This window comes from Hypomesus nipponensis, chromosome 14, assembly GCF_054491055.1.
Source record: "Hypomesus nipponensis isolate SF chromosome 14, ASM5449105v1, whole genome shotgun sequence".
In the NCBI taxonomy this organism is placed as follows: domain Eukaryota; kingdom Metazoa; phylum Chordata; class Actinopteri; order Osmeriformes; family Osmeridae; genus Hypomesus; species Hypomesus nipponensis.
The window spans coordinates 12,321,588-12,348,927 of NC_140374.1; the positions used below are offsets into that span (position 1 = coordinate 12,321,588).

Genomic DNA, 27,340 nt, shown 5'->3' on the forward strand with positions numbered 1-27,340 from the left:
AGAGGAAAGGGGACAACTCTGCAAAGTCCCCTCCATCTGGGCCAACTCCAATCGGCATACCCCCCCGCCCCTCTCCCTCCGTCCCTTCATCCTCTCGCCCCTTCTCCCTCCATCCCTTCATTCCCTCTCGCCCCTTCTCCCTCCATCCCTTCTAACCTCGTCTCCCTTCCTCCCTCCTCACCCCTGCACCACAACGACAATAGACATTCCCGGAGCAGATGTGGGAGCGGTTGTCCGTGGCAACCCTGCATGCGGGAGGCGCCTTGCGGGAGCAGGGCTGGGGGAGTGAATGGATAAGCCGAGAGGCAACAAAGCCCTCCCAATCTCTGGGATGTTTTCAGCTGTGACTTGTAGGCTGTGGGAGTGCTTTACATAATCCTGCTCCCCTCTGCTGCAGTTCTCTCCCAGCACACCAGCGCTCCGTACGTCAACGTCTGCTCTGGATCCATACCGCAAACTCCCTCTGTCTCCTCTCTTGTCTCTCTTCTTCTAGCCCCCCTCCTCCTCCCCCTCCTGTTTTATTTTCGTCCTCTCCATTTTGGTCAGTCTTTGCCTGTTTGATGCAGTTTTGCGGGGACACGTGCAACTTGGCAGGGCGCGGACTCTAGGGGCAGCGCTCCATCGTCTCAAAAGACGTAGGCTATTAGAAACAAACACCGCGGTTTAAAACACTCCCCCCGTTCGACATGAAAGGAACGCGATTTAGTTTTTATTTTCATCTCCCTATCCCTCCTTCTGTTTGTCTCCCTTTCCAGAGTGACAGAGGAAGTCGGGCATATTTGGAGCCTTCAAGGAACTGACATGCTTCTCTAATGTTGCGGAGGTTTTGTGCTAATACCCTCCTGCTGTGGTGGCATCACCAGCAGCTGACGCGGAGCTCTCTGATGCCCTGTGCCAGCGACTGAGCCCTGCTATCGCCAGCTGCTGCATGGTCGGTCCCTCTCAACGACACCAAACACTGACATGTAAATGACTTGCTCTAAGGCTGCGTCTCAATAGTTTCCTCCTCCTCTGAACTGTCTGTGCAAGTGGAGAAGAGGCGATGAGCCAAGTCCGCAACTTCAGACTATTAAGATGCAGCTTCTCTCAGGTAAACACTTAACACTCGCCGTAGGATGATCTTGCTTTTTGACCTGGGGCCAGGTCAAAGCTCTACCCCTAGATGGTTTCCATAGCGATGTGGGGCGATGGTGAGCTGTCCGTAGGTCTGTCCACATGTGCAGCGTCCACCTGGAGCCTAAAACTAGCAGACACACGCTAAGGCACATAGCCGTAACAAAAACATATCACATGACCACAGGATGCGCTGAGATAGGTTTAAAGACACACATGAGTCATGTCTTCAACAAAGCAAACAGTTCATGACAACATATAATATATCTTGACATTCCGACGTGAATGGCACAATTCAGATCAGAAATATAAATGAGCTATTTGTCACTGAGATAACTGTAGGATCGTAGCTGTAACGCTGTTATGCTCTATGGAAGTAACTTTTGTAGTGGTCCAAAAAATGAGCATTTATTAGCGATTATTAGATCATTTTTGCTTTGGTGAACACAAGCCTGGGACTAATGGCCACTAAGATGAAGGGAGCTACAGAACGCTTTAGGAATAGAATTAGAAGAAAGGACATTTCTGTTAAAGATGATTGGCAAAGGGGGCATGTTGGGTGATCAATTAGAGTGATGAGTCATTTTACAGATGCCTGACCACACCTGTCTGAGCACAGCACCGCCCTTCCCGGTGCACATGAAAGACAGACTCGAAGGTGCTTCCACATTACGTCGATGACTCATGGATTTCGGAGCTTTGCATGTCTATGTTCTATTTATTCTACATCTATGCTATGCACCTCGCCAAGTATGCGTCGTCCACACTCATTCTATTAAGGTTACACAATACTGTCAACATTGTGCTGTTTGAACCATCAGTAGTATTATGTACAAATATACAGATACGACATAGAAATGCATACTGAATCGATTATTACAATGAGACCTACAAAAATGCACGAGAATAAAAAGTCTATGGGATATTGCAGGTGAGGCGGGCAGGGCCACTAGTGCTTCATACCCAAGTCACCCTCCTAACAAGATACAGCTTCTGTTTATGTACACAGTGTCATAACAAAGCTATCAAAAACAAAGGCTCCAAAAATTTCCTCCTAGAAATGTTCTCGTTTTTTTTTTGTTCTTTTGTTTCTCTACTTACAACAACGTAGATTCCATGTATTTACATCCCTAGAAAATAACTTTGATCAATAGATACACACTTTCTACAGACGGTCAAACGGTACAGTTCTACTCCATGGGGAGGGGTGGAGAGGATGGGCAGAGGTGTGTGTTTGTGTGTGTGTGTGGGGGGGGTGGGTAGGGGGATAAGAGGAAGGGCGGGCAGCACAATGTGTGCGGATTGGCTAACAGTCGCAAGTTAGACTCGTGGGGTTGGACAGTGAAGAGGGAGGGGCTGTCACAGAGAGGAAGTGGTGGAGTCGACGATCTCTCTCCCGTTACACACGGTGGGAACAGAGTTGGCACTCACTGAAGCTGAGGAGAGAGAGAGACAGGAGGGAGGGGAGAGACAGGAGGGAGGGGAGAGAGAGGGAGAGACAGAAAGAGCGAGAGAGAGGTACAGGGAGGGAGAGAGAAGGAAAGAAAACAGGTGAAGGCACGATAACACAGGGAGGGAAAACTCGACACGGTTCAACGTGGAACGCAAACACAGCGAAGGGAAGAGCTCTTACATAAACCTTTGTGAACCCAACAGCTCAGTGGGGCGTGTCTCTGACCGCAGGTTGACCATGCGTACCATGTGATGCGTAGGTGGTGGCGGGGCCGCTGACGCTGAAGCGGTTGAGGTTGAGCCGGTGGCTGGTCACGTTCTTCTGCGGTTGGAACATGATGATGTGGACCTTGGGAGCAAACATGCAGCCAAGGACCACAAAGCCACTCAGGCTCACTGAAATGCACATGGTGGTGGTCTGCACCTGGAGGAACACAACACAGGACCATCACTCCTGCACACTGGGAGATGGGTAGAGCTCAGGGGGTAAAGGACTTGACAGAAGATCGAGAGGTTGCCAAGTTCAAATCTTACCCCCTCTCTCACTTGAGGATCAGTGCGTCTTCTGACTGAATCCATCATTATTGTGACACTGCCCTCAAGATATAGATAGAAGCCCACACGAAATCATCGTGTTCCCTGTGATAAAACCAGTCTAGTTTGTATGAGAGACATTCATCATTTGCTTTTACATTAGCACCCTGACTGTGAACCTACCACAGTGAGACTGTGGTAGGGGAGATCAATTAAAGCGCTGGTCGATATACCACTTCATCAACAGAGACCTTGTAGCTTACTGGCCAAACTCTACTGTTCCTCAATAGAAACCCTCACTGTGATTTATTATACTATTAAAATATTAGCTGGCTAAACAAAAAAAACACAGTAGGAAAGACAAGAGAAACGAAAGACTTCCTTTCTTCATTGATCACTGGTCAGGCAGCGATGGCTGGTGGCCCCCAGGCAGACACGTCCCTGCTATACTCTAGAGCTCGTTGCTCGCTCGCTCGCTCGCTCGTTGCTCGCTCGCTCGCTCCCACCCACCCAGCCACCCAGCGACCCAGCCACCAACCACCCCACCCACCCACCCAGCCACCCACCCACCCACCCACCCACCCACCCACCCACCCACCCACCCACCCACCCACCCACCCACCCACCCACCCACCCACCCACCAACCCCCCCACTAAGCCACCCCCCCACCCACCCAGCCCCCCACCCACCCGGCAAAGCGTGTGTGTCTGCACGTGGATTTGGGTGTTGAAGTTTCCCACAGCCTGACTAATCATAAAGTAAGATTGCCAAGGCCAGGGAATTTTCCACTACAAAGTATGTGTATGCAGTAATACTGTGTATATGTGCGTGTGTGTGTGTGTGAAGTCTCTTTTGCCTTGTAAATGTGTGAATGTTCAAGGATCAGATGAACAGGCTGGCATCAGCACTCTTTCATGCCCCTGCGTAGCTGAGCTTAGCCCTAAAAAACCCTACTGACAATCCCAGTGCTGGTTGGCAGCTCCCTCCGTTGATCCAGACGTATTTCTGTGTGTTTACGTCTGCTCCCGTGCTCCTGTCGGTGCCAGGAAAGTGTGTATTGAAGACAAAGAGAGGTCTTCTCACCTTTCTGAATGAATTGAATGAATCCTGTGCGTCACCCACCAATCAGGTAAACCCACTCGGTCCTCGTGCTGTTAAACCTGAGAGTGTGTCAGCAGTTTGACGGGATATCTGACAGGAGGTCTGTCTGTCAGTGACTGCGGCAGAGCTGGGACTGTAGCTAGCTGGATTAGCATGTACAGAATGGGCGTGCACACCTCAACAACTGACGTTGTCTGCCCATGTGCCACTGCAGCAATCCGGGATGTGTGTGTGTGTACCCGTACCCTGTAGTCACTAGACGTGACGTAGAAGATAGGAAGGAAGGCCAGCCAGATGATGCAGGTGGTGTACATGGTGAAGCCGATGAACTTGGCCTCGTTGAAGTTCTCCGGGCATTTCCTGGTCTTGAAAGCATACCTAGACAGAGACAGGCTGTCAACAACCCGCCCACACAGCTCCCCACTGGGCTTCGGCTCTAGGAGCTCATGCATGTTGCCAAGTCACCAGTGGGACTCTGGCTAACACAGACGCCGTCCACTGGACCGCCTCTGCTGCACCTACACAGTACACAGGATGACCAGGAGCACGTCGTATCCGAGCGACAGCAGCATGCTGGAGTCGCGCACGTTGCACTTGAGGATGACGGTCTGCCGTCGCTCTGGTAACGTGAAGCGTCTGGTGCCAGGAACCTCCAGCAGTAGCCACACTGAGACCATGACCAGCTGGACAGAGATCAGACTGAGACAGATAAACACCTGGAGACAGACAGACAGACAGACAGACAGAGAGACAAAGGAGAGAGAGAGAGAGAGCAGGAGAGAGAGATAGAGAGAGGGATAGAGAGAGAGAGCAGGAGAGAGCGGGAGAGAGGGTGAGGGTGAAATAAAGGGAGAGAAAAAAGAGAAGGAGAGATAGATGGAAAGAGATATTGTTAGAGAAATTAAAGGGAATCTACCCCACCCCACTCATCTCTCCGTCCGACATTTGATTGACAGCTGGCTGACCTGAGAGGAGGGGCTTATGAAGCGCGGCCTGGTGGCCCCGTCCTTCACCCCGCTGAAGATCCGGGCGATTCGATTGGTCTTGGTGAGCAGGGCGGAGTAGCAGACGGCGAACGAGGTCCCGAGGCCGAGGCGTCGCAGGGCGCAGATGGCGGGGGAGGGCTTGGCCAGGAACAAGAAGGTCAGGGCGTAGGACAGAAACACTCCCAGCAGCAGGATGTAACACAGCTCCCTGCCTGAGGCCTTGACCAGGGGCGTGTCGTTGTGGCGCACAAACACCCAGAAGACCAGAGCCGTGCACATGAACCTGCCGCACCAAAACCAAACCACAGAGTAAGGACACCTTCAGCGTTTCCCATTCTCAACGTCGCTCTCAGATTCCACGGCAGATCATCCTCCGGTCAGCCTCCTCCAATCGCAGCCAACTCACCCCACGCAGGCGATGCTGATTGGCCCGATGGCCCAGGCGTCTTCCCACATGATGTAGTCCTCGGGCAGGTCGTAACAGGAAGTGAGGTCGTCGTTTGGCCACTGGCCTGGTGCGCACGGGGAGCAGGTGAACTCGTCCGCCAGGAACTCATGAGGCTCACAGGCCGTGCAGATCCAACAGCAGTACTCCCCTGGAGAGAGAGAGAGGTGGAGAGACAGAGAGGGAGAGAGAGAGTGGGGGAAAGAGAGAGAGGGAGAGAGAGAGGGAGAAAGAGAGAGGGAGGGATGGAGGGAGGGAGAAAGAGAGAGGGAGGGAGAAAGACAGAGTGGGAGAAAGAGAGAGAGAGGGTGAGGGAGAAAGAGAGAGAGAGAGAGAGAGAGAGAGAGAGAGAGAGAAAAAGAGAATGCTTAAACGATTAATTGCAGAAAAAACGACACACACCGTTCTGCTGGGTGCCAGGCCTCCTCTTCCTCCTCACCCGCCTGCATCTTCTTCATCTCGTTGCGAGCACAGGGGTCGCTGCACTGCGAGGTGGGCACTACCTCCCGGGGCCATCGAATCAGATCGCTGCTCAGGCTCAGAGTCTCCGCCCACTCCCCGACCGGCACGTAGCCGTAGCGGTCGCCGGAGTGCTGGTAGCTGAAGATGTTGTAGCGGCCTATCCCGTCACCGTTGGGGTCAAACTTCACCACCGCCTCACTGCCCGGGGGGAGAAGGGAGCTGCTCGGGGAAAGAGGGGTTGGAGGGGGTGGGGTGAGGAGAGGAGATATGTTTCATTTGAGCAACGCCTCATTGACATCCCTACATCGTGGCGTTAAAGCGTGAGGACATTACCAGCGCCTCCATGACTGGGGGGCAACGCCGCCTGTGTTGATGGAGACACCTTAAAGGTTTCGGCTCTGGGTTCAATGACCATCCTTTATCCTTTCTCTCTCTCTCTCTCTCTCTCTCTCTCTCTCTCTCTCTCTCTCTCTCTCTCTCTCTCTCTCTCTCTCTCTCTCTCTCTCTCTCTCTCTCTCCTCTCTCTCTCTCTCTCTCTCTCTCCCTTTCTCTCTCCCTCTGTCTCTATCTCTCTCTCTCTCTCTCTCTCTCTCTCTCTCTCCCTCTCTCTCTCTCTCTCTCTCTCTCTCTCTCTATCTCCCTCTCTCTCTCTCTCTCTCTCTCTCTCTCTCTCTCTCTCTCTCTCTCCCTCTCTCCCTCTGTCCCTCTCTCTCTCTCTCTCTCCCTTTCTCTCTCCCTCTGTCCCTCTCTCTCTATCTCTCTCTCTCTCTCTCCCTCTCTCTCTCGCACACACACACACATAGGTTCCAGTCTCCAGACCTTCCCTCAAGGCTAGCCAGCATCTGGACCCCTCATATGAGTTTGTGGGGGGCAAATTTCCCCTAATGGCTCTGTAATCTCATCTTTGTAACATCACAACCCACCCCGAGGACGCAAATAAAACAGATGATAAAAGTGGAAAGAAAATGCTTCGACTGGTATCAAAGCAATTAGAATTTGAGTCATAAAAAGGACACTTCAACATTCGTGCCTCGTCTTGGCACCCTCAGACTAGATGCTGTTGATGGAGAGCTAATGTTTACCACTGCTGTTTCTGACAGAAGTTGTTGTTCCACAGCTTGCCAAGACAATGCTCCTGTTTTCTCTCGTCTGTGGCTGACGCTGAGCTGAACACGCTCTGTCCTGGCTCTTAAAGAAGATTGTTTCGAACACTGGTTTCCCAGAGCGTGTCAGAGTGCAGCAAGGCACTCCAGCCATAGTTGAGTGTAAGCCGTCAAACTGGGCTCTTCTCAGTAAGACAACAGAGTGGATCACTCTTGATATTCCTCTCGAACCAGGATGGAATCTAATCAGAGAGATAGGTGGACTCACGATTCACTCAGTCAGGGGATGGCGGTCAGACAGTGTTTGAATATTACCGACTGTGTGGGACTATGTTGGTGGTGTTTTCTGTGTGTGTGTGTGTGTGTGTGTGTGTGTGTGTGTGTGTGTAGGAGGGATGCCTTCATCAGGTCCTGAGGTACTTCTGATTGAAGCGCACAATTAAACACAGCTCTGACGGAACAGAGTGCTGACAGGACTGAAGCTGTGTGTGTTTGTGTGTGTATGCATGTTTATGTCTGTGAATGAGCGCGACAGTGACAGGAACTAAAGCCGTATGGGTGTACGTATGTGAGCATTTGTATTGGTGCAGTGAATAAAGGTGTGTGTGTGTGTGTGTGCGAATGTTTATAACTCTGACAGGGACTGCGATTGTTTGTTAGTGTGAGTATTTCTTAGCGTGTGTGTGTTTGCGTGCGCATGTAAGTGTTTGCAACGCTGACAGGGACTAAAGCTTTGAAATTGTGGCGAGGACTCAATGAGCTGAGAGAATAATGGCTTGCCACACAGGACAGGGGTTAGGGCTTATGAAATCCATAAATCACAAAGACAGCGTAGCTCTCTATCTTCTCTCCTCTCTCAACACTGTCTTTCAAGCTCTCCTCACTGCTCCATCTTCCCAGGGTTCCACCAGGAGTCAAGCGTAGACACTGTTATGAATGGGCTTGATGGTTAATGCATCACTGACAGTTGAATTGATATGATTTCAATAAGGATAATATATTATGAGGGGATAATATATTTAGACTGGGGGTTATTACAAATTCCTTATGAGGCAATTCAGCGTAGAACACAGCAACACCCACAAATGAACAGACACCCTATCACAATATTATTATAACTGCTGCCTATAATACACTAGACGTGCGCAGCCTGGGCTAATTAAGCAGATAATTATATACTGTACGATCCCGCTAGAGGTATCGTTTTACGTAGGTGTTTCCCTAGAGGGCGCTGTTACATTTTGTGATTCCATCTAGCAGCCATACCCAAGAGACAGGAGCAAATTGTATCCCTTGAGCAAACGTCAGCCTTGACTGATGAATCACAAGCCCTCATCCAGCGAGTGGATGACACTGCAAGTTGAGGAAGGTGAAGGCCGTTGTTGTGAAGATGCTACAGAGCTGAGACAGGCAGGTTTTGGGGCTTGACTGACTCTCCTCCATTCGTCCGACAGAGCCATGTTCGTTCACGCAGCGCTCTGTCATAGCTCCAGCTAGAATGATTGACGGGAGACCTCAGGTCCAATCTGCACTCAGGTTAAAGGAAACCCTGTGACGTCTCCTTGCTTCCTGTTTGGGAAAATTGGACGACATTGTGTGCTGCGGTTCACATGGAGGAGGGAGAGAGGTCATGTAGGAATATCATAAGATCTACTACATGGGAAGTGTTTTTCAATCTTCACAGCAAAAAAAGCCTTATATTTGCCTGAAGCCTTATGTTCGTTATTTGTCTGTCTAACCTCTGCCCACACACACACACCTCAAACCCCAACCCTGGAACAAACCCTGGCTGACTTCTTCCCCGGGCTGGGCAGAAGGGACCCATCTGGGACGTGGAGCCCAGAGCAGTGGACAGCAGTGGACTGGGGCCCAGGCACTTCCCACACAGCAGCCACTCAGAGAGCCTCTCCATGTCCTGGAGGTGGCTAACACTGCGAGGTGAGAGGTGCTCTCCAGCAGCGCTGCTTCTAGAACATCGCCAACACCCTCTCTACAGCCCTTCTCTGCGAGGCCATGCGCACTGGGGTCATTCTGGGTTTTACCCATCGCTGCCTCTAATCGTGTTCTATTGTTCTCTTGTCGCTGGCAGCTGGATATCAGAACACGAGTCGTCACGTGTTTGCACGTATTTGCTGTTGCAAGATATCCGGTCCAGACAGGCTGTAGAAACAAGGAATAGAGTTCTCAGGTCTGCTCGTAGCGGCTGAAGTAATCTCACTAGAGAGCTAAGAAAGAGAGAGAGGGAGAGGGGAGACGGGAGGAATGTTCCCATCTGCAGAGCAAATGCGCAGTTAAATGAATTTAAAAAAAGAAATCATAACTTGTGTTTGAGAGAATCTTTATTATTCTCAATTAATTAAAAGTAGACGGAAAACATAGTTTTCATTCAGAAGCTCTGAAATTAATTACGCTCTCAGCCATGTCGGCCTAAAGTGCGGCCCAGAGGGGATTGTGGGTATTAAAGGGAGGAGGGGAGGAGGGGGGTTGTGGGTCTTCAGCAAAAGAGCCAATCCCCTTTAATCCAGTCAACTGAGAATGAAGACAGAGAATAAATAATCTGATATGCAGACAGAGAGACAGGCAGACAGAAAGAGAGAGACAGACAGACAGAGAAACAGAGAGACAGAGAGGCAGAGAGAGAGAGGAAGAACAAGAGAGAGCGAGAGAGAAATAGAGACAGAGGGAGACAGAGGCAGAGAGACGGAGGAGAGAGACACAGAGAGAGAGACAGAGAGAGACAGAGAGAGACAGAGAGAGATAGACAGAGATAGAGAGAGAGATGAGGGTCATGGAGACAAAGGTGTTTCAACTAATCATCTGAGGGAGAACAGATGAGGAGGATTGGCTCCAACCCCTGGTGTGTTCCAGTGTTCTATGTCCTCTCCCTCCCTGCAAAACGCTTTGATTTATTACCGTTAAAAAGAACATGAAGGCATGAAGAGAACCAGGTACAGGTGTGTGTATACGTGTGCTGTGTGAATGAACTCAACAACAGCTGGCTGTGACTGACTGTTAGCTGGGCAGTAACGGTTCATATTGGATATCAGTTGTGCGCCAATTGATTTAATGAGAATCAATCATTCCCACACACACGCACACATGCACACACACACACACACATACACACACACAAACAGCAGAGAACAGGTAACATTTAAACAGGATCATTCGGCTTTGCAGAGCATATGTTCAGCAACCCCTTCCCCCCGGGAACACCCCCCACCCTCCTCCACCCTCCAATGCCCTCCTCCGCCCCCCTCCACCCTCCTCCGCCCCCCTCCACCCTCCTCCGCCCCCCTCCACCCTCCTCCGCCCCCCTCCACCCTCCACCGCCCTCCTCTGCCCCCCTCCACCCTCCTCCGCCCCCCTCCACCCTCCTCCGCCCCCCTCCACCCTCCTCCGCCCCCCTCCACCACCTGCCCCGCCCCTCTCCTCTCACCAGGGATGGTGACCTCACACATCTGGGTCCTAGCGAGTGTGCGAGATGACAGGGAATGGGACATGCGTGTCACAGGCAACCGACAGTACCACGTCATAGCGAGGGTGTACACGGAGCTTACACCCCTCCATCGCTGCACACACACACACGCAGACACACACCCACACACACACAGCTTGTTCGCTCTAGGGACCCAGTCTCCTGGGACTGAAGCACAGTCTGGCCAGCAGGGCAACAGGCCACAGGAGGAGGAGGAGGGGGAAGGGGTGAGGAGAAGTCACGGAGGAGAAAGAGGAGAGGAGGAAAAGAGGGAAGAGAGGCAGAACGCGGGAGGGGAGGGGCCGCGAGAAGGGCCCAGCGAGAGGACGACAGACAGTGGAGAGAAAGGCGGAATGACGGGGCCAGACAATAGAACCAATGGCAGGGGAGACGAGAGCAGGTGGAGAGAGCAGAGGAGGCGAGGCGGAGGGGAAGAGGGGGCCCGACAAGATAAGAGGGGGGAACGCAGGGGAATGACAAGCGAGGAGAACAAACAGGAGCATAAAGGAGAGATAGGGCGGAGAGAGAGAGAGAGAGCGTGGAGAAAGGAGCGAGGGGAGCGATAGCGGGGCGGGCGAGAGACTTTGGAGAGGGAATCAATAGGAGGCAGGCGGGAAGGGAGAGATAGAGGGATGAGGTAAAGCCAGCGGAGAGGAAAGGGCTAGACTTGAGACGCGATAATAGCGGCGACTGAAGCGGCTTGTGAAGTAGCCACGAGTGGGAGGTGCCGTCTCTCTCTGTGCGGAGCAGAAGGGACGGCGAGAGAGGACGTACGAGGAAGAGAGAAAGAGGGCGAGGGAGAGAGAAAGAGTGAAGGTTGTTCTCTGGCATCTAACCATTACAGTAAGCTCTCAGCTCAATATGGCCCTGAAGGCACACCGCCTCTGCTAACACAGACATATTACACGCACACACACACACACACACACACACACACGCATGCACACACACACATGCACACACCTGCACAAACACAAACTCATAAAAGAGCAGAGGAGAGGGAATATAACATCTATCACAGCTATTTGAACAGAAGGGATGTGTGTGTGTGTGTGTGTGTGCGCGTGTGTATACTGATCTGTTTGCCGCAGATGGGGGGAGGTTAGTGGGTGGGAGTTGAATGATGGCTTTGAAAAGTGTGTGGGTTGGGGGTGTCTGCGATTTCATGCCGGAAAAAAACCCAACATATCAAGCTGTGTCTCTCTGCAAGGCAAGCTGACTATGTGTTGATGTGTGTGTGTGTGTGTGCTTGTATAAGTGTGTGTCCCCAAACCGTGTACATGCATGTAAGTGTGTGTGTGAGTGAGCATGACAAGTCCACTAGGCGTTCAAGTTGTGTGTGCTGAACGGCTGGCAGAGACACACACACACACATATTCTACAGGATTACTCCAACAATTGGCAAAAGTGTCAGGATCATTACCATAGCAACACCAGAGAGCCAGAGATGGGTTCACATGACGACTGCGGGAGATGAAACGAAACACACCCTCTCGAAACGACCAACTACACCACAGCCTCGCCATGCTGACACCAACACGGGTCTACAGCTTATGGATGTCACCGTGGTAACACACAGAACATGAACCCTCCAGGACACATCGAGGCGAGCGCTGGTGACCGGGAAGAAGAGAGAAGGTTCGGAAAGGGGATGCAAACAGAGGAGAGGGTGATGGAAGGGAGGCGAGGAGGGGGGGGTGGAGGTAGGGGAAGGGGAGGTAAACAGAGGAGAGGGTGAGAGAAGGGAGGCGAGGAGAGGGGGGGAGGGTGGAGGTAGGGGAAGGGGAGGTAAACAGAGGAGAGGGTGAGAGAAGGGGGGCGAGGACAGGGGGGGGAGGGTGGAGGTAAGGGAAGGGGAGGTAAACAGAGGAGAGGGTGAGAGAAGGGAGGCGAGGAGAGGGGGGGGGAGGGTGGAGGTAGGGGGAGGGGAGGTAAACAGAGGAGAGGGTGAGAGAAAGGAGGCGAGGAGGGGGGATGGAGGTAGGGGAAGGGGAGGTAAACAGAGGAGAGGGTGAGAGAAGGGGGGCGAGGAGGGGGGGATGGAGGTAGGGGAAGGGGATGTAAACAGAGGAGAGGGTGAGAGAAGGGAGGCGAGGAGAGGGGGGGGAGGGTGGAGGTAGGGGGAAGGGAGGTAAACAGAGGAGAGGGTGAGAGAAGGGGGGCGAGGAGAGGGGGGAGGGTGGAGGTAAGGGAAGGGGATGTAAACAGAGGAGAGGGTGAGAGAAAGGAGGCGAGGAGAGGGGGGGAGGGTGGAGGTAGGGGAAGGGGATGTAAGGAGAGGAGAGATTAAAAAGACAACGTCAGTCGTGAGAGACAGTGGGGTGTGGCAGGCTGGTAGACAGACATACGGACAGACAGACAGACAGGTGACTGTGGTGAGTCTCCTAAGAGTCTCAGTGACGAGTGAACAGGATGTTTTTTTTCCCACTGGTTCTCCCGGTTCAGAGGGAGAGCACTGCAGATGGAGACACTGCAGTATTTACACCCCGCGTTCCTACCCCATACTCTACCTCAGCTAGGCTTCTCCACAGCGCGCCTGAGACGAGCTCACAAACAAGCACCACTCCCTACTCTTTGGAATGGACGACCGTCCTCATCCTCATCCGCATCATCCCTTGTTCTCCACAGGGATATGTGTGTGGTGAGTCCTTTTTCTTTCTTTCTTTCTTTCTTTCTTTCTTTCTTTCTTTCTTTCTTTCTTTCTTTCTTTCTTTCCCTTCAGCTCACTCTCTTTTATCTGTCCATCTCGTCTTTCTCTCCTCTAACTTTCTTGACTTCTGTTTTCACTCTCAACCAGTCTCTTCTGTGAGCGTGTGTTTATCGTTGGTTTACTCTGGAGGCTGCGGCTGCCTGGCTCTCTCTCTCCACCTCCCTCCCTCCCTCCTTCCGTCTTTCTCCCTCCCTCCCTCTCTCTCTCTCCCTCCCTCTCAGACAGCAGAGCTCTGAGCCTTTTTATTCGAGGCAAAAATGAAGATGAGGAATTTCAAAGAGAATCCTCTTCTGCTGACGCATACTGTCCCACTCCGACAGTACCTCAGCTCTCTCTCTCTCTCTCTCCCTCTCTCTCTCTCTCTCTCTCTCTCTTCTCTCTCTCTCTCTCTCTCTCTCTCTCTCTCTCTCTCTCTCTCTCTCTTTCTCTCTCTCTCTGTGTCTCTCACTCACTCTATCTCACTCTTCTCTCGTAAACTTGCTCTTGTCATTCTCCTCCTCCGAGACCTAATCTCTCTATCTCCATCCCCTTGGCTTCTCTCTTTCTCTCCCTCACTTCCTCCCCTCCTCCACCTCCTTTCCATTCCCACCTTCTCTCCAGCCTTCCGCGCCCCCCTTCATCTCTCTTTCTCTCGCTCCCTCCCTCTCCTCTCTTTCCTTCCTCTCTCTGTGAAGCTGCAGTGATTGAGGTGTTTGTGCGTCGGTGTGGGTGTGTACCCCCGGTCATGGTCTCAGGGGGGGAGGTTTGGGGGCGGGGGTAAGCACCTTAAAACCTCCGTCACTCCTTCAAATACACCAGCACCCCATTTAACCCTCCTTCCTTTGGATATCCCCTCCCGTCGTTCCCCGCCCCCACCACACGATTTCCGTCACTTAACCCAATCATGCCCCCCCCCTTTCCCCTCATCCTCGGTCAGGAGAGAGGGGATGGGAGGAGGGAAGGGGGACTGCTACAGCTATTACAACACACACAATCTCATTAGCGGGAGAGGAGAGGCTTCGGGTCGGAATCAGCAAGCACTGTGCTTTCTCACCTCCAGCACACGCGTCAGTCTGTCAATGACAGCCAGGTGAACAGTACTTAAGCCCCCCACCCCTCTGTCAGATCCACCACCCCTTTGTCATCTCATAGGTATGTCTCTATCCCTCCTCTTGGTACAGCCCCCTCCCTCTGTCCTCCTCTCTGCCACCTTACTCTTCCTTCAGCTCCCCCTGCTCCTTTACCTCCCCCCTCCTCCTTAACCTCCTCCTCATCCTTCACCTCTTCTTCCATTCCCTCCTCCTCCTCCTCCTCCTCCTCTTCCTCCTCTTCCTCCTCTTCCTCCTCCTCCTCCTCCTCCTCCACCCACTTTATTCTCTCCTCTTGTACCTCCTCCTCCTCCTCCCACTTTACCCTCTCCTCTTGTACCTCCTCCTCCTCCTCCTCCTCCTCCTTTTCCTCCTCCTCCTCCTCCGCCTCCGCCTCCTCCTCCTCCTCCCTTAACGCCTCCCTTCCCTCCTCCTTGGCCTGTAGCTTCTGCTCTATGGCCTCCTCCTCCTCCTCTACTGACCTGTGAAGCTGACATTGAGGATGTAGTCCCTGTAGAGCTTGCGTCCGTCCAGGGCCTTCATGCTGTCACAGAGGCGCGTGGTGTTGGAGCACAGGCTGCGCTGCATCCTGTGGAGGGCCTGTGCCAGGGCGTACACGGCGTTCACCACAAACATGATCTTAGACTCCGGCTCAAAGTTGCTTTTGTCCACCGACAGGCCCTTCTGACAGTGGGTCGGAGAGAGGGTTCCCAACTCCCCTCCCCCTCCCGCCGCCGCGCCCGCCGGCCCGCCCCCGCCCAGCGAGCACTGGAACTTCTGCTCCCAGAACTCCCGGTACCAGGGGTTCCGCCGGTTGTTCGCCGGGTCCAGGCTCAGGAAGTAGCGGTTGAAATCCGGCACGGGATTGGCCGCCAGCTCCAGGGTGATGGCGCCCTCGGCGGTGCCCTCGTTGCCCTTGACGATGCTCTCCTGAGCGCCCCAGCCGTCGCTGGCCACCCAGATGAAGGAGGCGTTGAGGCGGGCGGCGGCCGACAGCAGCTCCCGGGCGTCGTCGCTGCGCAGGAAGAGAACGGCCACGCGGGCGTTGGGCTTCTGCAGGAGCTGGCGAATCACAGCCTCGTAGGACTTCTTGGCGTTGGAGCGGCCCACCTGGAGGGTGGGAAACACAGGTGAGCCACAGGACATGGCAGGAGTGGCTTCGTAATGCAGTGGAAGACACACAATACTGTACAGCAGTGTCGGTCACAGCGGCCAGTATGGTCGTAGGAGCCGGTTCTGATGTTTCTGAGAGCTAGAGAGCTGTTCCTGAGAGAACTAGAGCTATTCTTGAGAGAAATAGATATATTCCAGAGAGATCGAAAGATGTCCCTGAGATAACTCGATATGTCCCTGAGATAACTCGATATATCCCTGAGAGAACTAGAGATGTTCCTGAGATAACGCGATATCTCCCCAAGAGAACTAGAGATGTCCCTGAGATAATGCGATATCTCCCCGAGAGAACTAGCGATGTCCCTGAGATAACGCCATATCTCCCCGAGAGAACTAGAGATGTTCCGGAGGTTTCCCCTCCCTCGCCGGGCCCTACCTTCTCCGAGGTGGCTATGCAGATGTTCCTCATGCGCGCTTCCTGTTCGAAGGCCTCGATGCCCGTCTCGCCGTAGTCGCCCTCCGACGCCACGGTGGACACGTAGGTCCAGTTGAAGAGGCGCAGGATCTCCGCCATGGCCTTGGCCTGGTAAAAGTCGGGGGGCACGGTGCGGGCGAAGTAGTCGTAGCGGGTCTTGTCGCTGAGCTTGGCGCTGGTGGAAGCGTAGCTGATTTGGGGGATCTGGAAGAGCCGGAGCAAGTTGGCCACCTGGGACGAGAGATGCACACACACACACACACATGGGCACACACACATACACACACACGTGCATATTTGAAGAGTTGAAAACGTGTCCCTGGTGGATCTATAATATCACATTGGAACGCTGGTTTTGGAGGTCATATTGATTTTGGGGTCTTTGTGAGTCATTGATGAATAAACAATTATGTTAAGATCAAAGCCATTCACAAAGCCACACACACACAGGAAAACAAATAAACTCAAGAGTTCAATAAATCCTTGACTCTCATTGGTGCCGGACTTCAGGTCTGGTATCCATATATTACTTGCTTTTACCACTGATTGAGTTTGGTCATGTGCATTTCATTATCCCTGATGTCACACAAATGCAAACGTATGCACACTCACACTCACTCATCCACACACACACACGCACGCACGCACACACACACACACACACACACACACACACACACACACACACACACACACACACACACACACACACACACACACTCACACTATCCTTAGACCCACGTCTCACGCACACAGTTATGCGCCACACGAGCAAATTTAGGTACACGTGCACACACACAGACTGCACGCTAGCTCTGATTTAGCTCCAGTTTAATCCTGTTAAGGTCTTGCCACTCTGGGCTCATCTATATTTCTTTCGCAGCGCAGCTGATGAACTGTTTTGACAACATGTCAGAATCTCATTCGATTAATAATCCCGAAGATGAAAACAAACATCACGCGGCATGTGCACACGCACACACCAATCAAACCTGGGGCCCAGGTAGACACGGACACGGACACGTGTATTCATGTGACACGCGTGTGTCAGCAGGGTGTGGAGGCTGTGGGAGGAGACAGACGAGCTTCACTCCCTGGGAGGGAGGTGGGAGGCGGGTGGGGAAAGGGAGGAGGGGGGGGGATGAGAGAGGGGAGGGGAAAGAGGAGAGGAGGAGGGAGGCAAGAGGGTCCGGAGGGAATGAGACGGGCTGGGAGGGAGCGCGGTCCTCAGAGCCGGTCATGCGGTGTTAACTTGAACCAGCTACGTCATAGAGCTCCTGGTTTTTTGTCTGTATTTTTGGTTTCTGGCACGGTGCTCGTGTCAGTTCCCAGAGGCAAACCAAGCTGTGTGGTTAAAGGGCAGCGGGTCTGGAGAGTGGCCAGGACTTCAGAGGTGGCAACGTAGCAGGGGGGGGGGAAGCAAGAGAATCTGCCCCTGTTCGTGAGAGGAGAGAGATGTAGAAATGGGCAGAATATGAGAGGGGCTGGAATGAAGGAGGGGACGTTGGTGCAGTGGAGGGGTGCTGTGTGGTTTTCGTTTCCCACTTCTAATGCGGGTCACACACGCACAGTCATGCCCACTGACGCGCGTTCATCTTCCCTGGGCACGCACGCGTCCACACATGCACGTGTGGACACCGGACGAAACACACGCACGCCTGCGCACGCACGGCCACACGCACGCGTAGAGACCAGACCAAGCCTGGCGACGCAAATGGCTGCTAGGCATGTCTTTTTCTCTGGGCATGGTTAAACCTAAAATGACTTAATGTGCCTTCATTCAGAGTCAGCAGCAGAAAGGCAGCCGGCGAGGGCTGCCCTCCCATCCCCGGCAGAATGGCTCTCGTAAACCAGAATAGAACCTGTCTCGCAAACAACTCTGCCTCCAGGAAACCCGCTAAGACAACAACAACACCATGGAAAAGCCAATGGGAAAACAAGGGATAATGGTGTATGATGAAAGACAAGAGATGGAGGGATAACAATGAAGGAGGAGAGGAGTGGGCTGAGGTCAGCATACGCTCAGCTCTCCCCACGGAGCAAAGGAGGGACGGCTCTGAATACAGAGAGGGAGGGAGGGAGGGCTCGGAGAGAAAGAGAGAAAGAAGCGATTTAAGGCAAACCGAACTGCAAAAAGGGAGACCGGCGAAAGGGATGGAAAAAGTCAGAGGTATAGAGGGAGAGAGAGACAGAGAGAGAGAGAGAGAGAGAGAGAGAGAGAGAGAGAGAGAGAGAGAGAGAGAGAGAGAGAGAGAGAGAGAGAGAGAGAGGGGGGGGAAAGAGACAGAGAGAGAGAGGGGGGGGAGAGAGAGAGAGAGAGAGAGAGAGAGAGAGAGAGAGAGAGAGAGAGAGAGAGAGAGAGAGAGAGAGAGAGAGAGAGAGAGAGAGAGAGAGAGAAGGAGAGGGATGGAGGAATGGAGGGAGGGAGAGAAAAAGGCAAAGAGGGAGTTGGAGAGATTAGGGATTTGACGACTGATAGGGGGGGTGCTTTTGTGCAGTCACAGAGGAGTAGTGGAGAAGGAGGTTTTATGCTAAACTATGTAAATCACCCAGCTCTCTGACAAGAGCTACTGGAGAGTAGGAAGACACACAAATACCACACCACTGGAACTCCATTCACACATATCAACACTGACAGGCGCGCACACACACACACACACCCATACACACAAACACACACACACACATAAACACAAACACAGACAATGCCATAGACTGGAAGCCGTTTGGCCGTGGGAGAATGCCATAGAGGGATGACAGGTATGTGTGTCACTGCGATGATGTATGTGTGAGTGTGTGTGTGTGTGTGTGTAAACATCCCAGGTAGTGTGTGTCTCACCTGAATGGACACGCTGCTGTAAGACCCTCCTATAACTCCAGCGATGGCGAGGGGGCTCTCGTCCTGCAGAGCGTACGAGCCGTCTGGACAGATGAACTCGGTGTCGTCTACCTTGGTCAAAGACGCCCGCACAAACTCCAAAGCCTGGGGAACACAGCAATAAAACCATAGTCTCCCCTCTCTCAGACTCTGCGTGGGTCGGTGTATGTCAGCGTGTGTGTGCATATCAGACTGCGTGCGCGTAAGTGTGTGTGTGTCCATACCTGCTCCAGTGCGTAGGTGTCCCGGGAGCAGGTGTCCAGGATGTGCACACCCAGCGTCACCCCCGGCAACAGGGTGGGATCGGAGTTGATCCTGTCGATGGCGAACAGCATGGCCTCCAGCCTCTGGATCCCTCTGTCCTCGTTCACGCGGCCACACTCCTCCATCCCGGCCCCCTTCTCGTGGACGGGGAACAGCCCCCCGAGGACCAGGTCCCCCTCGATGCGGATCTCCCTGCGGGGCTGGGGGGGGTCCCCGACCGACAGCAGGACCCCTCGACACAGCATGGCGAGGAGGAGGCCAGGGGCGCGGGACAACATGGTGGGAGAGAACGAGAGGAGGAGGAGGAGGAGGAGGGACGGGGTGGGGGCGGAGGTGAGAAAAAGATTGAAGGAGAGGGGTGAGGGGGTGAGGGTCGGAGGGGTCAGGGGCGAGGGGTTAGGGGTGCGGGGGGAGGTGGGGTCGAGGCCTGAGAGAGGAGCGGTCGTGGCAGATGCCGGGTCTGTTTGTGGTCCATGAAAAGGTCAAAGAGAGCTGGACTGGGCCGCACATGGGGGAGCACGCTGCCTGGACATCAGTCCTGGAGGAGAGGAGAGGAGAGAGGAGGAGAGGAGGAGAGAGGAGGGGAGAGAGGAGAGAAGAGAGAGGAGAGGAGGGGAGAGGAGAGGAGGAGAGAGGAGGGGAGGAGAGGGGAGAGGGGAGAGGAGAGAGGAGAGAGGAGAGAGGAGAGAGGAGAGAGGGGAGAGGAGAGAGGAGAGAGGAGAGAGGAGAGGAGAGAGGAGAGGAGGAGAGAGGAGGGGAGGAGAGAGGAGAGGAGAGAAGAGAGAGGAGAGGAGGGGAGAGGAGGGGAGAGGAGGAGAGAGCAGGGGAGGAGAGGGGAGAGGAGAGAGGAGAGAGGAGGGGAGAGAGGAGAGGAGTGAGGAGAGGAGGAGAGAGGAGGGGAGGAGAGAGGAGAGAGGAGAGGAGAGAATAGAGAGGAGAGGAGGAGAGAGGAGGGGAGAGGAGAGGAGAGGAGGAGAGGGGAGAGGAGAGAGGAGAGAGGAGGGGAGAGAGGAGAGGAGAGAGGAGAGGAGGAGAGAGGAGGGGAGAGAGGAGAGAAGAGAGAGGAGAGGAGGGGAGAGAGGAGAGGACAGAGGAGAGGAGAAAGGAGAGGAGGGTAGAGAGGAGAGAACAGAGGAGAGGAGAGAGGAGGGGAGGGTAGAGAGGAGAGGAGAGGAGGAGAGGATGAGACAAGAGTGGTGGAAAGGAGGAGAACAGAGGGATAAACGGAGATGAGAAGAGAGAAAAGGAGAGGAGAGGCAAGGTGAGATTAGAGAGGAGGGGACAGGAGAAGAGAGGAGAGGACAAGAGAAAAGAGGAGAGGACACATTCAAGTTAAAGAAGAGCCGAACAATCAAGGTGACTGTCTGGGATTGTTTCTTACTTTCAACAGATTATCCTCAATAAGCATCAATGACTCAGAGTGATCCATTGAACTCTGATTAATCCATTTAACACAGAACACATCACCATGTTGTCTGGAGTTGGGGAAATGCTTATGTAAGCTGTATGACAAAGTAGAAGAGCGAAGTGGGCCCTTTGTGGAGTTTGGGGCTATTGTTAACAAGGGCTCAAAGTCATTTCCACTCCACAGACAGTCAGGCCATGACTAAAGGGATATGGGATTGTTTGGAGCCTGCACCCCTCTATGCCCCTTCTCTCCATCCTTCTCTCTCTCTCTCTCTCTCTCTCTCTCTCTCTCTCTCTCTCTGTCTCTCTCTCTCTCTGTCTCTCTCTCTCTCTCTCTCTCTCTCTCTCTCTCTCTCTCTCTCCCTCTCTCTCTCGCTCTCCCCCTCCTATTTATGCTGCAGTAAACTCTCTGACGCTTCCCTCTGTGCAACACAGTCTGTGTGCGTGTGCGTGCGCGAATGCGCGTGTACACATGTGTGTGCAATGTGTGTCCGAGTGTGTGCATCCGGGTGTGTGTATGCGTGCGAGCGCGTGTGAGCGCGTGCGAGCGCGTGCGCGTGTGTGCGCGCATCACAGAGAGAGGGAGAGAGCGTGGCTGTGCCTCCGGCTGTATCAGGATAAGCCAGCTCAGATGGCTGACTGATACATAAGCCCAGTGTTCTGATGCCACAGCTCGGAAAAGCTTCTCTAATCTGATCTGTGTTCCATCCATTCCCCACTCACCCATGCATTCACACCCTCAGTCTCTGCGTGTGTGTGTTGCGTGTGTGTCACTACAGATAGAGAAGAGGACACATTGTGGCAATATGGGTAGAAAGCCCGGCACCCCTACCCCCCCCCCCCCTCCATGACAGTGAACCCTTCAGAACAATGACTCCATCACTCCTCAGATCGAGGTGTCCGTCTCTCCAAGCAGCCCCACCCTCATCCTGCTGATGGTCCTGGTCAACACCCTCAGGAGAATGACCCATGTTACACTGCCTATTTGGTTTCTCTCCTCTCCTCTCCTCTCCTCTCCTCTCCTCTCCTCTCCTCTCCTCTCCTCTCCTCTCCTCTCCTCTCCTCTCCTCTCCTCTCCTCTCCTCTCCCCTCCCCTCCCCTCCCCTCCCCTCCCCTCCCCTCCCCTCCCCTCCCCTCCCCTCCCCTCCCCTCCCCTCCCCTCCCCTCCCCTCCCCTCCTCTCCCCTCCTCTCCTCTCCCCAGTAGAACCGGATCCGTTAACCTCACAGTTCAACTGCGCCGAAAAGGACTTCTGTTGACAGCCAGGATGTTTTCCGTCTCATCCAATCCATCCCTTCGCAGAGTGGTGTGTGCGTGTGTGCGCGCGCGCGCGCCGGTGCGTGCGCGTGACACCGCCTCTCCCTCTCCGTCAGCAGGTAGGAGGATGAAAGCTCCTGACAAACCCAGACGCAGGCAGCTCAGAGGAGGCTGTAACGAGCTGGCTCCGGTGCCTCTCCACTCGCTCACACCCCTCCGGAGGGCTCTCGAACCCCAGCCTGTGTGGAGGGACAGAGCCGACCGGTCACATGGCAGCTACCGTTTATGTGGACTGGGATGTCACTTCTGGATTCCGTCCCCGTCCGTGGGGAACAGTTAGAGCAGTGAAGGAGACTGCTGCGGGAGGCTCGGGAGTTCGTCCCCCCCTCGCTCGGATGGAGCGGGATACCGTTCCGACGCCTGGGTCAGTCCCACGCGAACACTTTGAGGGTCCTGAGGCGTTTATAATGGATGCTCTTTTTGTATCATCAGTCACACGACACTGGCGCCCGTTTCAGGAAAAAAACACCCAGCTGAGTTTGGACTTCTAAATGATTCAAACTCATTTCCAAGCTGGTGTCACCCCCCCCCTCCTCAGTGGACAGTTATGTGTGTGTCTGTGTGTGTGCCTTAGGAGCAGTTACAGTAGAAGCAACAAGGGGGTCTTGTTTAACCACACTCTTCTGCCTTTAAAGACGTAGAGCAGTCTAGAACCGGTTACATGAACAGGAAAAAAAGAGGATGGCCCAAAAGTGAACTTAGTTTGCTTCGACCCTGTGTGAGAAGCTTCGGATAAACTCCTCAATTACTGGAACGTGGTTGGCCAACATCATTAAGAGAGCACAGAGTCAAATGTATGCGAGTGTGTGTGTGTGTGTGTGTGTGTGTAACGTGTATATCTGCAAGTCTGTCTGGGGGTGTGTACAGTATGTAACTGAGTGTGTGCGTGTGCAAGTGTGTGTGTGTGTGTGTGTATGGGTGCGTGTATTTATGGGTGAATGGATGTGTGCGTGCGTGTGTGTGTGTATGAATCTATGCGTGTCTGGCTCTGAAGTGCAGAGAGAGCTTGGGACTAACAGCCATCTCACTCAAGGCCTTCCTTTAACAGCATGCTTTAATTTAATTGGCAGCTCATGAAATCAATTTTCGTATGTGCCAAATAATTTCTCCCAGCATTCCTGCACCACCCTCCCGGTGCTCACTGAAAGTGAATATTTTCGCCTCATTATAACCTCTTGGAAAACTGCCCAAATGTGACTAATAAGTTACTGACCTAATAAGTTACTCCACAACAAGTATTTACAGAGACTATGACACCAGATAGAAACACTATCTTCCAGCGTTCCTAACGACTGAATATCAGTGTTTGATGGGAGCGTGGACTAGATGGGCAAGGCTGGCGAAGCTTAGCCAACTAGAGCAGGACAGATGCTGAGCAGTCACGACACGTAGCAACATCACCACATAGACCTGCACAACACACACACACCAGCTGGTTGTGGACATCAAACAAGGGTTTCAAATGTAACAATCCACACGCATACACACAGTTACACATACATGCAGCCTGGCGCACACACACACGCAAACACACCCACACAGAAAAATACATCCCGACCCATACACACGGCTGACTTGTTTTTCCCTTTCCTAGTGGCAGGGATGGAGATCTGAGTGTATCTCCTCGATGTGTGCTACAGGGAACAGGAGAGAGAGCACATTCTTTCATATCCCCGACCCTTACAACAGATACAAGGTACGTGACAACAGTGTCACGCTGCCCTTTCACCTTTCATCCTTGGCCTGCGCTGACCCTGAGGACGGTGAGGCTGAAGACTGCAGCACTCACTGAAGACCAGAACATTCATTACCTCTTCTCTCTCTCTCTCTCTCTCTCTCTCTCTCTCTCTCTCTCTCTCTCTCTCTCTCTCTCTCTCTCTCTCTCTCTCTCTCTCTCTCTCTCTCTCTCTCTCTCTCTCTCTCTCTCTCTCTCTCCTCCCTCCCTCCCTCCCTCCCTCCCTCCCTCCCTCCCTCCCTCCCTCCCTCCCTCCCTCCCTCCCTCCCTCCCTCCCTCCCTCCCTCCCTCCCTCCCTCCCTCCCTCGCTAACAGGCAGCCTTGTTGTTGATGACACACATCCTGCTGAGAGCAGGCTAGGGTCGATGGACCACAGTACACAGCGTGGAGAGCTGCCCCCCTTGCCCGCCTCTCTTCTCTGTGTGTCTGTTTGGGGGAGAGAGAGGATGTATGTCTGTGTGTGTGTGTCCGTGTGTATCTGTGTGCACGTGTGACAGCGAGGGAGCGATGGGGTTTGCGGGGTGTGTGTTTGTGTGCTTGTTTATCTGTGAGCTGTTTGTCTTAGCGAGCCCAAAGCTGCACCATCGGAGCGGATCTCTCATGTCAGAGGCTGAGTGTGTGTGTGTGTGCGCGCGTGTGTTTGTGCGTGTGTTGCTGGGTGGATCTGTTAGTGAGACAGGCTCTGGTGGAGTGGTGCTCCTGACCCCTCATTACAGGAGCAGCCACTATGAGAACCTCTCCCTGCTCTTCTGCCTCTGTTTCTGGATGTTTCTCCTCGTGCCCGCGTACCCCAAGCCTAAACACAGCAGTGTGTGTCCCAGAGAAACAGGGGGGGGGGGGATACTAGACATCGCAGCAGACTGCAGCAAAAAGCACTGTGAGCTAGCGCCCAAAAAAAAGAAAGAAAAGAAGCTGTGAACCTTTGTACAAGTGTGTGAATGTGTGCACGTGTGTGTGTTGACTGGACGTGTGTGCGGATGTGTGCGCCCCTATGTGTATGTGGGTGGACATGCTGTCCCAGAGTCCCTGACATTCTAACGGGTGCGATGGGCAGAGGACATCAATTATTTACAGGGCGTGTTTTAGGCAGGAAAGACTGATGATGCGTAAATAGGACAAGAGAGGTATCGAGAAACTCCCCAACAAACTAGCCTGCTCCCCTGCTCCCCCAGTCACACCAGGAACGCAGGGAGACTGGGGAGACTTCCCTGTTTGGTTCTGCAACTCTCCTATATGTCCACAATGCATGGCTGCAAATCACTGAAAATCTCTGATTATGACAAAGATCCCTAATGATCTAAGAATGTTTTGCCGCCCGACCACAAGAATGATGAGTCTGACGTGTTACATACGTCAACATGACTAGATATATTGTTTCTCGTACTGATTCTTGTATTCAGTGAGTAACGGGCATTTCAAACTGCAAATGCTGTTCACCTGTCACTGTTTGTCATTTATCAATGGTCGATTGGCCATTGAGGTTTATTGAAGGTCTGCACTTCCTGTATCGATCTGATAGACCGGTCAGCAGTCTGGAGTTCAAAGGTCAAAACAGGTCAGATTGTTTCAATCCACCGTGCTTTAATTTGAATGTAATCTTTGAAATTGATACTTTGGAACAAAGGAACCTGACCGATCAGATATGATATAAGAATGTGTGTGCATTCATGCAAGAAAAAGCTGAGAGGAGGGTGGTAGCACCACACAAAAATAATGACCACATCAAAGACAGCAAGGTCATCAGTAGAAATGTCTCTCTGGAGTATGAAAGCCAGGGAGCCCATTTGCACGAGGGAAGTCACGGTGTCACATTCAGATCACAATTTGGTTTTTCACAATACTACAACCCACGCCGACAAAGTTTGATGTTTTCAATCGTGAGATGGCCCCTCTGAATCACTGTGTTTACAGAGCGCTGCTCCGACGTGAAAGATAAGAGGCTAACCCATGCATCACAAACAAGACAGGCCTGCACATCATTTCCAGAGGGTTCTGTCAGCTCTTTTCCTGGCCTTGGGAACAAATGCAGATTTGTCTAAGGAACAGACAAAGCCCCTAAATGTGCCTCGGGGCCATCTGTAGACCCTTGACCTAGGTCTTGACCTACGTGTCCCCTTTCCCACCCCAAGGTCAAAATACCTCCTGACCCAGGAAACCTTCTCCAGCCTGCACACAGGGCCTGAACAGCTGCACAGTCACAACAGATGAATATATTGCCTAAGAAAAGGACAAGCATACAAGACTGACCTTCAATAATCAATGTACGTAAATACATGCGCACTTTGCAATTGATTAAAGAAGTGCAATGAATATAATATTGTGATATGTGAATGAATACTCAAGACACTATACTTACAATACTACTTAAGTAATACTGATTATGGATTAACATGCATATGCTACATTTAAACAATAAATTCCTATCTATCACAATTTAGTGTTTGTATGTATATTTGTAGAGATGCTTTCAGGGTTTAGCTATGTGTTAGCCAAGCCTATGTCTGCTGAGAGCTGAACAGGAGCCGGAAAAAACTGAGCTTTAACCTCAAAGCAGCACTCTGTAAACATAGTGATTCAGAAGGGCCATCTTGCATTTGAAAACATACAACTCTGTGGGTTGATGTGGGTTGTGGCATGGTGACACAACCAAATTGCATTCGGAGTGTCACATACTGGTTGGAGTCCGGAGTATAGGTGATAGGTTCTGAGACTGCGGTAGCTTATCCACCATTTAGTATGTCAGTGGTGTCATTTGTTGTTTCTTGACTCCGTCTAGGACTTGTGGCATCTCAAATTTGGTATGTATCCAGTGTAACGCCGCACTTGTTAATTCCTGTCGGATCCGTCTTGGTCCCAGAAGGGCTGTAAGTCTCTGTCCTCTGAGGACTTCTCTGCAAAACTGAACTGACACCGGATGATTACAAATGGCTGCTCAGCCTAAAAACAGACTGGGCTTGAGGACGTGTGAAACCAGTCATCAGAGCAGTATTTCATGTGTGCCGCCGCCACAAACAGCGGAACGAACCCCCGATCGACAGAATCTATCACCCCGGCTGTCCCCTAATGACTGCATGATCCATCAAGACGGCCTGACAGTCCGACGACACCATTACAGCATGCTTAACTCATGTTCGCAACCCGTCCTGTCAGGAGGAAGGACGAGGGTCACGATGAATGGACAAAGAGAGGGAGAGGGGTGTACAGAAAGAGGGTGGCAGAGAAAGAACGAAAGAGGGAGAGAGAGGGAGGGCTAGGGTAGGAGGGAGGAGAGAGGGATGGAGGGAGGGAGAGAGAAAGAGGGAGGCAGAGAAAGAACGAAAGAGGGAGAGAGAGGGAGGTATAGGGTAGGAGGGAGGAGAGAGGCATGGAGGGAGGGAGAGAGAAAGAGGGAGGCAGAGAAAGAGAGAGATAGCGAGAGAGGGAGGGATAGGGAAGGAGGGAGGAGAGAGGGATGGAGGGAGGGAGAGAGAAAGAGGGAGGCAGAGAAAGAACGAAAGAGGGAGAGAGAGGGAGGGATAGGGTAGGAGGGAGGAGAGAGATGGAGGGAGAGCGACAGGGAGGGAGAGACACCACAGACATGTGGAAATGGTTGATGGATGATAGCTGTGTTAAGTAAACAGACACTGATGGACCATCATACTGTACATGTTCCTGTTTGGACCAGTGGAGCCCTACTGGACATGGAGCAGTCTCAGTAGCT

The 27,340-nt window shown here is 52.7% G+C and overlaps 1 protein-coding gene across 1 annotated transcript; it reads right to left on the reverse strand.

Annotated features, from left to right (window-relative positions):
* Positions 1–2,396: 2,396 nt before the first annotated feature.
* Positions 2,397–19,460, reverse strand: grm3 (glutamate receptor, metabotropic 3). Its single transcript, XM_084672359.1, has 11 exons — positions 19,143–19,460; positions 18,880–19,023; positions 16,002–16,271; positions 14,931–15,562; positions 6,072–6,316; positions 5,594–5,783; positions 5,167–5,470; positions 4,724–4,917; positions 4,447–4,579; positions 2,812–2,989; positions 2,397–2,549 (listed from the first exon to the last, which is right to left on the reverse strand). The coding sequence occupies exons 1-11, from the start codon at positions 19,458–19,460 to the stop codon at positions 2,473–2,475; spliced, it is 2,685 nt and encodes an 894-aa protein (XP_084528485.1). The 3' UTR covers positions 2,397–2,472.
* Positions 19,461–27,340: the final 7,880 nt, after the last annotated feature.

Excerpts from the sequence above, each read along its gene's own strand:
- grm3 (XM_084672359.1), bottom strand. The coding sequence starts at position 19,460 with ATGTTGTCCCGCGCCCCTGGCCTCCTCCTCGCCATGCTGTGTCGAGGG. Across the intron at positions 4,580-4,723 it reads CTGGTCATCCTGTGTACTGT|GTATGCTTTCAAGACCAGGA; the intron begins GTAGGTGCAGCA and ends GTCTCTGTCTAG. Across the intron at positions 2,550-2,811 it reads CACCACCTACGCATCACATG|CTTCAGTGAGTGCCAACTCT; the intron begins GTACGCATGGTC and ends CTCTCTCCTCAG.